The sequence below is a fragment of the Hippichthys cyanospilos genome, chromosome 19 (assembly GCF_059441005.1).
Source record: "Hippichthys cyanospilos isolate Australia breed blue-spotted pipefish chromosome 19, RoL_Hcya_1.0, whole genome shotgun sequence".
Taxonomy (NCBI): Eukaryota; Metazoa; Chordata; class Actinopteri; order Syngnathiformes; family Syngnathidae; genus Hippichthys; species Hippichthys cyanospilos.
This window is the reverse complement of record NC_142387.1, coordinates 6,229,974-6,240,648: the sequence shown is the minus strand read 5'-3', so window position 1 is coordinate 6,240,648 and position 10,675 is coordinate 6,229,974. Positions and strand designations below refer to the sequence as shown.

Below are 10,675 nucleotides of genomic sequence, written 5' to 3'. Positions count from 1 at the left end.
TCTTTCTCTAAACCTTTGGCGTCCGAAAGTGTCACAATGGGCTTGTTGCAACCCCCTTTGTGGTGATCATGTTTAGGTAGGAAACTGTTAAAGACAACGAATAAAATAGCTCGATATGGTATTCACACCACCGACTCCCTGTGTGTTTAGTCACAACAATGGCTGGCTTTGGGCAAAGCTTGTGTTTCTAGTTTAAAGTCACCTTACGGCAATATGTACACAAATGTACATAATGAGCTGAGAAATCATTTTTCACTGGTAAACTCATTCAAAAGTACTTGTGTGTACATTCAAACATATTTAAGGGTACATTCAAATGTATTTTCAGATATATGTAATGGTATTTTCAAATATGTTCAAACGTACCTGCAAATATGTTTGAACAGCCTCAGTCAACCATCTTGCTCATCAAAACAGTTTTGTCTGTAGTCTGTATATATATATATATATATATATATATATATATATATATATATATATATATATATATATATATATATATATATATATATATATATATATATATATATATATATATATATATATATACAGACTAGTTGAAATTCCTCACTGAGTGATGTTTAATTATTGTCACATAAATTTTAAAAAAAATAAAAATAAAAAATGCACATCCAAACAAAGCGATCACAAATGGATTGCAAAAAATACTGTACTTGACCAAAGCATGGAGTAAAAAAAAAAAAGACTAGTACTGTTAGCTAAAAGCTTAAAACAACGCTTTTTTTTTTCCCCATGATGTTATGGGGTATGACCACACATCAACACCCTGTACGAGTTTGGGAACAAATGCTATGTTTTTAGCACTAGCCCCCGATTCCGTTGGGATGTATTTACAAGTCCATTGAAATGTATTTGCAAGTACATTTGAATGTATTCGCAAGTATTTATACATTGAACATACTCGTAAATATGTTTGTGAATGCCCGTCAAAAATGTTTACTGCATACAGCTCCACACCTCAGTACTTTTGCTTGAGGTGGAAAGGCTATAAAAAAGGAAGAATGTTTTTTTGTACTAACCTGAAAGAGAAACAGCTTAATTTAACACAAAATCTCTCTTGCCAATATGTTTTATTTGTTATGCTGGCAACCCAGCAGTCTCTAGTAAACTCGGTGAGTGCATTTGATTATCCAAATACGTGCATCTATCGGATACCATGCAAATTACTAACATGCTAAACAGGAAACATTTTTCTTTGTCAGTTTTACATCTTTTAAGTGTATTTGGATCGTATTAATGTTGAATTGCTTTCTCAAAATAACTGAACAGTTCCAGTGCGTTAAGAGTTGCAAATAGTTGGTCCAAATAAAATGATTTGCACTGATGGGGAAAATGAGTAAAAGCTAGATGTAAACTGATTACAGGATGCTAGTGGCATCCTAAAATATTTCAACTTTTTTATCGTCATCTCATACCTTTCGATGATGGATTGCTGGCACGTCTGCAGATCACATAGCCAATTTAATAAACTCCCAAATCTTTCAAGCACCACGTCATTGTGTAGAGTGATGTTCAGATGCTGTCTTTTACTCAAAATCCAGCTTCCCTCATCCTTCATCAAATAATGTCTCCCTGTCCTTCTAAGCCAGGTTGTCGCTCCTCTTGCTGCACCACACCACCAGAGCAATCATGGCCAAGGTGAGGAAAACAGGAATTAGGATGAGAATGGTCAGCGTGTTGTCCGGGGGGTCCACCCATACCACCTGCTCCAAAGTGCAGTTGGAGAAAAAGTGCTTGTGTATGCGAATAATGTAGCTCTCCACCAGTGGATTGGGCCAGTAGCAGTGGACAATCAATGATTTGGTCTCAGTGCAGAGCGTGAAGACATGGTACTCGCTGGGGAGAAAATGAGGCAGAAAAACAAAGGATTCAATAAAAATCATCCATTTACAAGCAATTGAAATTAATATTTACCATATTTTCCACACTATAAGGCGCACCTAAAAGCCTTATTTTTTTTAAAAAGCTGACGGTGCGCCTTATATATGAATCAATATTGAGATTGGGATTCGTAGATGGGGAATGAACTGATAAAGTAAGCTTTACCTGTTTCTTTTGTGTGTTTACAGTTGAACAAGGTTGGGCATATTGACATTGAGTTATTATGCTATTGACAGTTTAGAGTTATTATTTGAGTTATTATTTTTATTGCTTTGAGTATTACTATATTGTGATTGAAAATTTTTTAAAATATGTCATTAATTGAGGGTGCGCCTTATAATCCGGTGCACCTTATATATGGAAAAGGTTTTAAAATGTCATTAGAATATGCGCCTTATAATGCGGTGTGCCTTATAGTGCAGAAAATACAGTATATTCCATTTATATTATCTTGTTTTTAACTTAAATGTTCAATGATACCAGACTTTCAATACCAGTGTTGGGAGAAATGCATTTCAAAAGTAATGTAATTAATGTAATGCATTACTTTTTGCTGTAACGCGGAAGTGTAATGCATAACACACACAAAAATAGTAATATTTTACGCTGTACAAATGAGAGTAACGCAATGCATTACGATGCATTTTTAACTTGAAAGTAGTGTTTAGTCATCCCAAAATTTGCCACAACGTGCGAGATCAGTGGAGAAAATCTTGGGCAAAATGTTTACTTTCTGTTATTAGTGGCTACAACAGCAGAGATGTGTGCGGCTGCAGCATACCACTGATTGACTATGGACAATTCGAACACGAGATGGACATAGCCCCATTACTTTCAGTTCGTCAGCGATAAAGAAGAATATAATCATTAGGTGCACTTTAAGCTCAACACTTAAAGAGCTGTCCACTTCACCAAATAGCACCAGTAATTTGACGAAACCATTTCAAGCTGAGCCATAGTAAATGAAATTAACGAAAAGAAAACAAGCTAACACTAATTTTCATTGTACAATTGCTATAGTCTAAAAATAGTTGTGGTCCATGTGTTAATGATGAAAATGTTGAAGATGAAGCATTAAACAGTCAAATACAATAACGATGATTTCTGCTAACTGCTAACATTAGCCCCATCGAAACCATCTATTTTTGAATCGTCTCTCCTTAATCTAGCCGACTGAACTTGAATTTCAATGAATAAGATAGAAATTGTGGATTGCACTAAAAGTTCCTGCCTAGAGCATAAACAATGGACCCATAGAAAAATGTAGCAGGGGTGTGGAATGGTACAAAAAAAATGTAGGGTTTAGAGGAGAACGTCTGTTTAATTTTTATTTTGAAATTTTGATTAAAAAAAATAATTTTGGTAAAGGTGAGGTTAATTGTTTACATTTGGAACGTGGGAACTGGTAAAAGATGAAAGCTAATAGCAAAAGAAAACTATATTTTGCTTTTATTTAAAAAAAATTTGTGGTAGCAGTGAGCCAAAGCGTTCAAAGTTGGAACTGTATCAACGAGAAAGTAATTTGATATGGGAGGGCTGATTGTGTTAAAGGAAATAAATGGGGACTTTGAGGGTATAAAATGTAGAATATTTAGAAAGGTGTAAATATTTAAAATAAATTTTAAAAAACGAATTTTTAAAATATGTCAATGTTGAAAAAAGTCATACTCGGTTGAGAAATATAGTAAATGAAGGAAAAGAAAAACTATATTGGTTAAAAAAGTGCAAATTGGTGAAAACTATAGAAGTTTTGCTATACTGTGGGAATGTTGAAAACTGATCAAAGGTGAAGTAACTGAAGTAAACATTTCGACCTTCAAAAGCGAACACATTTTTAAATCCCCCTTTGGAAATCAATGCCTTTCATTGACATGAAAAAATGTTGACTTGCAGAAAAACTGTGAAGGTACATAAAAATGATATCTCTGGAACTTTGAATTTCCCTAACATGTTGACGTTGAAATGGTTTGAACCGGTCAAAAATTGCCGAAGATATAAACATGTCGGCAGGATTCACACAATTAAGAAAGAAGGGAAAACTCCTCACATATAAAGACTCTAACGACTACAACATGACACTTTCTGATACTAAACTAATAAAGTCCCAATAGTGTTTTAGTTACTGGCATTGAGAGCATCAGACCTAATCCATCATAGTGACATGGAATGCATCGCCGTTTACTCCCTTCTTGGCTCAGCGATCCTATTTGTCGCAACAAGCAAGGGGAGAGATTTCATGAAGGCTTTAGAGCTCAACATTAAAACCGCCCTGATCCTTCTCTTTGTCCAAAATGGCCAATCCTTTAGTTCATTTTCTTGTTCACTGGTGAATTACTAACACTTGAAGTGTCTCACTTAACTCTCTGGCTCTACACGGGAGGCGTACAAAAAATCTGTGAATCACATCAACATGAGGACATGAACTTACCGGAAGGCTGCTGGTTCATGACGAAATAATAATTTATGAAAATCACAACGGTCCAGCAAAAGCAATCGCTCTATAATTAATGGGACACACTATTGAAAATCCCTGTTTCGGATGAAGAACAGATTTTGGACCCAGAAGCAGACAAGTAAAAGTCCTTTATATACAAAATCCAAAGTAACAACGGAGTGCTTGTGTTAAGTCAGGATGTTCGGTTTCTAGCTAAGGACAATCATTCATCAGACAAAATGTTTCAAAATTATCAAGCACGAGTTGAACATACTAATACGTGAAGTAACACACGTTCAATCCCAAAGTCATATTTGTACATTTCTATTCGTCCAGAAATTCATTCAGGTACATAGTTTCTCAAAGTATTCCTCCTTATTTTCAACTCTTATAACCGCATAACTCAAAACGGATCTTTTTTTTTTTCACATATCTGTGTTTGAATACCGTTAATTCAAATGTGAAATAAGTTATATCGTGTTTTTACAAGGCTTAAAATGATTGCATATACCTCTAATTCGATATAGGATGCATCCGTTTTAGAGCGTTGAATTGAATGAAAGTACTAAAGTTATTAACTTCAAAACAATAAGCACTACATTGTATTGCTTTATCAATTAGTTTAGCATTTAAATACCCAAAGTTATCAATTACTTTAGTATTTTAATGCAGTGGTTCTCAAAGTGGATTCCTTGGACCCCCAGGGATCCGTGAAATGATTTGGGTCATGAACAAAAATTGGATTTTTTTTTGTTCACTTCATTTTATTTTGTATTGAATTGTGAATGTATTCAGGACTTTTCACTAAAGCAACACATTAAACAGTTTAATATCTTCAATAATGTGAAACTATGCAATAAATTTTAACTCTGTCAAATAGACCTACGTAATTCATGTCCCATCATCAAGGAGCTTGATTATTTACATTTCACTAAATGTTTGGAAGCAACATGTTTGGGGAAAATTGACCCACTTTGTCGTGAGGAAGCGTGCAATTTTTATTTTGTAAACTTCAGTATGGCTGGAAAGTAACATATATACTGTACTTGTTGTCAAGTTGAATGTGTTGGTGAAAAAAAGGGCACTTTTGTTTGACTTAAATGATTTTGTTTGTTTTGTTTCTGCAACCCCTGCCATAATAGACTTAAATTAATTACGTACTAAATGTTATTATTTAATTACTTAAATATTTAATTAGTAATTGATTACTTGAGTTTTGTAAGTACCAGAAGCATTTGCTTCATTTAGTGCAATTTATTTGCAATTTAATTAGTACCGGCCAGTATTAGACCCTCCTATAGCCAAACACTTGAAAAAAATGGAATTAGATGTAATTATGTACTTGTGATTGAATTAAAAAAAAACATCTTTGGGATTGAATGAGTTAATAATAATAGCTGACTTAAATGTGATTTTTATTATGCCGTAAATGTTTCCAAAAGAATAACCAGAGAAAGGCCAGCGTGACTTCCAACAAATGAGCCATCACAGCCTATTGCTGGGCATATCCACTATGGACCAATGAACGCGTGCTCTCTGACGTCAAGCCGCCACCAATGTTTTGTGGGCGCTTTGCTTAAGCGCTGCTAATCAAATCAACTCCGCCGCTTGAAAGAGATGCATTTGGTGTGGCGTGCGTCTCGACATATATTCCGCAGCAGACGCCAGCGATAAACAGGAGCGTTTTGCTTCCTGTCCAATCCGCTCTCAGCATCATTGGAGTGATAAACCTTAGATAAGATTTATACTATTTTAGTAAATGTTTGTGCGTGGGAATAGAACAATGTACATTTCCATGATGTTCATATATTTATTTTTGTATGTATAGGGAGATTATTTTGGTGAATACACTGTGTAAATGCTGCATCTTGGATTTGTGGTATGTTTTCGGTGCATTGCTAACATAACTTGTTTGTTGAATGGCAGTGTCTTATGTGTAGGTTCTTTCGCTTGTATCCAGAATTGTTGCGGTATTAGTTACTATTAGAGGTGGATATTTTTGACTGTCTTACAATTCAATCCAGAATAGATTTTCAATTCAAATTATTTGATTGACAACCTTTTTCGCTTCAATCTGCAAACGATGTGCAAAGAATCGTCATGATTAAAACAGAATGACAAATGGAGATAAGAAAATGTCCATTTCCACAAAAACAGAGTGTGCACCACAATTGTTCTTGTTTTCTTTTTTTTCTCTCCTTAACAAACTAACCACGAGAATGGAAGGCACAAGCCTTGGCAATTCATTTGGAAATGTAATGTGACTTGATGAACAATTTATTGTAACTAAGCAAAATAATAAATAATTTCACCCCCAATTGTTCTTCTTAAAATAAGTCCGTGTTTATAGATTGATCGAAAGATTGCCTTGTTTAAATATTTGCAATAATTAGCAATTAATGCATAAATAGACATTTTATCTTATTGAGTTGGGAATATTCAACTGTATTTGAATGCACCACATAGTTTGCGAGTAATGCTGGAAGTTTGTGCTGTATCATACATTGACAACATAACTAGCAGCTTCTTAGCATCCCGATTCAGCAGTTGAATATGATTTTTTCTTTTTTTTATGGTGGTGTGTTGCTGTAGAGACCTGACATGATGTAAATAGAAAGATGCTAGCTGGTAGGAACCATGGCAGTGAAGGCCAACTTCAAAATAAAAGCGAACTCCGGGCATGGCATTGACGTCCTTGTATTATTTTGTGTGTTTATTTTGAAGTTGACTTTTGCAGCATGCATGGCATATGACGTGATGTTGTCTCTCACTTGGCAGTGTGAGTACGTCATAGTTAAATGAGAGCGGACAGGAAGTCAAATTGATAAACATAGTTACATAATTTCTGAAGTAAATTTGAATCTTGATTTTGCTGTAAATTGATATTTTTGCACATCTTTAGTTATTATGGTCATGTATTTATTACCTTTGTCGTAATAGTCATGTATATGTCACCTTTTGTCATTTTTACATTTTTATTACTTCTGTCATATCTTTGTTTTTTTTTTATTATGTAATATAGGAATGATGTCTGACAGTTTTTAAAATATAGTCTCTTAGGGACATGTCAGAACATCAAGTCAAGCTCTCTTGCTGTCCAAGGCAATTTTCTGAGTCTAGTTTCTGAGTCTACTTCAGGAGACTAGGTTGTGTTGTAATTGGATTCCTGTTTGCTTTTGGTCTAAAGAGTTTTTTTTAATGTTTGATCAAATCATGCCAAAACTTACAGTTGTGCCTTTTTCAAATCTTCTTTGAAAACTGTCAATAACTGGGGAAAATGATAAATAATGAAAAAGCATAAATCCACTTTCAGTGACATTCTGTTTAAAGCTTAAGAATATGAATGCTTAGATATGTATTTAATCTGCTAGGAGAGATCCCAAGCACTTGACCTAGTTCATGTTTGGTTGCAACACCACACATGTAGCATGTTGAGCGACCCATTCCGATGTAAAATATTCAGTTTGCCCTTTGGCGTGCGCTCCCACTGGCGTCCAACATAAAACGTGGATTGCATTTAAAGTGGAACCCTTAAAGTCGGATGAAGTTTATACAGGGATGTTGGTCAAAAAAAAAAACACTTCCGTACCAATCCATTCCAAATAAATAGGAACATTTGTTTGCATTACTAAAAAGCAATTTTTAAGAAACAGTTTAACATTCTTAAAGGGCCCGTATTGTGGAAATTCATCTTTTTGGAGCTTTTAACCATGTTAAAATGTTTATTTCTCACTCTAAATGCAATTTTCCTTGATTGATGAATTTTTAAGAATTCCTTGCATAATCTGCGCTCTCAGTACCGGATTCGCCCAAAAAGATAATAAGAGTCATCCATTCTTGAGTCTCTGGATCAGTGGTTCTCAAAGTGGAGTCCCCCCAAGGGTGCGTGGCCTGACTGCAGGGGGTCCGTGAAATGATTTGAGTGTTTTGGAACTGATTTAGTTTATTCTTTAACAGTTCCAGATTTGTGACTTGTTTGGCTTAATCGTTGCTTTATAGTGCATTTTGTGGTGAGGAAAGGCGACGTGGATTTCAGTTGGGTGCAGTTGCTGTCGAACCGCACGCGTTGTTCCTTCTCTTTGTGAGATCTGGCTCATGAGTGCCTGTGAGTTGTGCTGAAAATTAATCGTTTCTTGGTCCAACTTTTGACTGTAGATAACATGCTACCTTATCTTTAATCTACAGCATGTTATATAGTGTTGCCTTGTATGTATTTAGCTCGTTAGCATTTTCGTTTGTGCTGAATATTTCCTTTTGGTAAATGTTAGCACATGCAAATGTTTTGTTTTGATTATCATACTAATTAACATTTTGTATAGAAAGGAATTGATTCAATTGATTCATGAGTTTTATTGTCATATATATATCATTTGTAATTAAGTTATATGATTGTTTTAACTCGTGCAATTTGTGTACATTTAGTAATATATATTATAATTGTTATGTTTGGTGTATTTTCTTTTCCTTACAGTTTTACAATATAAATGAGTGAGAGCTGTACTACTCACGCAACTAAATTAAAGAAGAATTACACTATTTACAGCTAATTAATATACATGTATACATACACATATAAACAGTATATATATATATATATATATATATATATATATATATATATATATATATATATATATATATATATATATATATATATATATATATATATATATATATATGTGTGTGTGTGTGTGTGTGTGTGTGTGTGTGTGTGTGTGTGTATATGTTCATCTCATTTTATTTTATATTAAATTGTGAATGTATTCATGACTCTTCAATAAAGTAATCAGTTTAACCACTTTAATATTTAATAAAGCTAAAGTGACATTTTATTTTATAATGCTGTTTTTGACTAAATAAGTGGCAGCAATCTTTTTGGAGGGAATTGACCCGGTTTGTTATACGGAGACGTGCAATTTGCAATTTTTATTTTCTAAATTTGGGTACAGCTGAAAAATAACAAATATAATGGTAAAAATTGAATATGTTGCTGAATCTTTACTCTTAGTAGACAAGCAAGAATACTTTTACGGTTTTAGAGAAAATTATCATTTGGTTGTATAGGTGGCTGCCGGAAAATGATTGTAGAATCGCAACTGGACCTCATGAGTGCCAGACAGATTTACATTATCTCAAGTCCGGATGAGGCGGCACCACAGCTCTTAAGACTTCCTGCTCCTGAAATGTGAAGTCTCTCAGTGCAGCAAATCAATTGAAAAGTCATGAGGAGGTGAATGATTGATTCCCCATTAATGCAGACATAAATAGAGTCCCTCAGTATTACCCAACTCCCAAACTAAAACTCTCCAATCATCTGGGTTGTTTGTGCAGCAGCTGCGCCACGGGGAAACACGACGCATTTGTCAAACCCAAGAAACTCTGCAGGGGTCATTGCTTGTTTAAACATGAGCTTCTTTGCTCTCAGAGCTTGATCCCCTCTCACCGCTCCGGTTCCCTTGTTCACGACCATCTCTGTATATTGGCCTTTCTCTCAAGGGTCCCACTCAGATCCTCGCCCTGTTGCGCGAGCTCTCGTGTATCTCCATTAAATTACATTTAGAACACATCTCCGCATGGGTCGCCTCTCTTGTGTCTCTGTATTGCTTCCCCTCTCTAATTGCAAACAAACACATGTGTCATTTCCCTCAGTAAACGCCTAATTGTTTTAAACTAAAGTGATGTAACTGTGCTTCCTGTGTCAAGTCTGTTGGAAATTAATGGGAGAAAGTCAGGGGAGATTTAAAAAAAAATATAGACTTGGAAGAAGTTCAGAACTTGCACTCTCCCACGATAGCCGGGGTCAACTTGTGGCTTGTTCTCGACAAATCCACAAATGACAAGCTTGTATAACATTAATATGATATATCGGCTGTATTTCCTAACACGTTGAAAAAGTATGGCTATTCATGGTCTCAGGGCAACACACAATCTGTAATCAATGCCGACATTTTACACAGATTATCTGATACATAAGAAATACATTCTTGATAACAGTAGCTCCCAAATGAACATATAAGAAGACACTTATATGGGGGGGTCTCCAACTTTTTCATTACCACGGACCGGTCAATGCTTGACATTTTTAGATACAAGAATTATATATCTTACCAAAACGTACACAAATTACATTGATTAAAACAATCATATCACTGAATTACAAATGCTATTCGTTTCAATACAAAACATTAATTAGATGCAAATGAGTTCTTATCAATGCAAAATCTTTGCATATGCTGACATATACCAAAGGGAACTTCCTGGTATAAACGACAATTCTAACAAGCTAAATGCATACAAAGACAACGCCATATAACATGCTCAAGATAAGGACTAATATTA

General features: G+C 34.8%; 1 protein-coding gene across 2 annotated transcripts in view; it reads right to left on the bottom strand.

Annotated features, from left to right (window-relative positions):
• Positions 1-531: 531 nt before the first annotated feature.
• Positions 532-10,675, bottom strand: part of LOC148407740 (receptor activity-modifying protein 3) — a 31,895-nt gene continuing 21,751 nt past the window's right edge. For both annotated transcript variants that reach the window (XM_088402058.1, XM_088402057.1), the window contains one exon: positions 532-1,857. In XM_088402058.1, the coding sequence (XP_088258184.1) occupies positions 1,602-1,857 (256 nt within the window). In that variant the 3' untranslated portion in view covers positions 532-1,601. The remainder of the gene's footprint in view (positions 1,858-10,675) is intronic.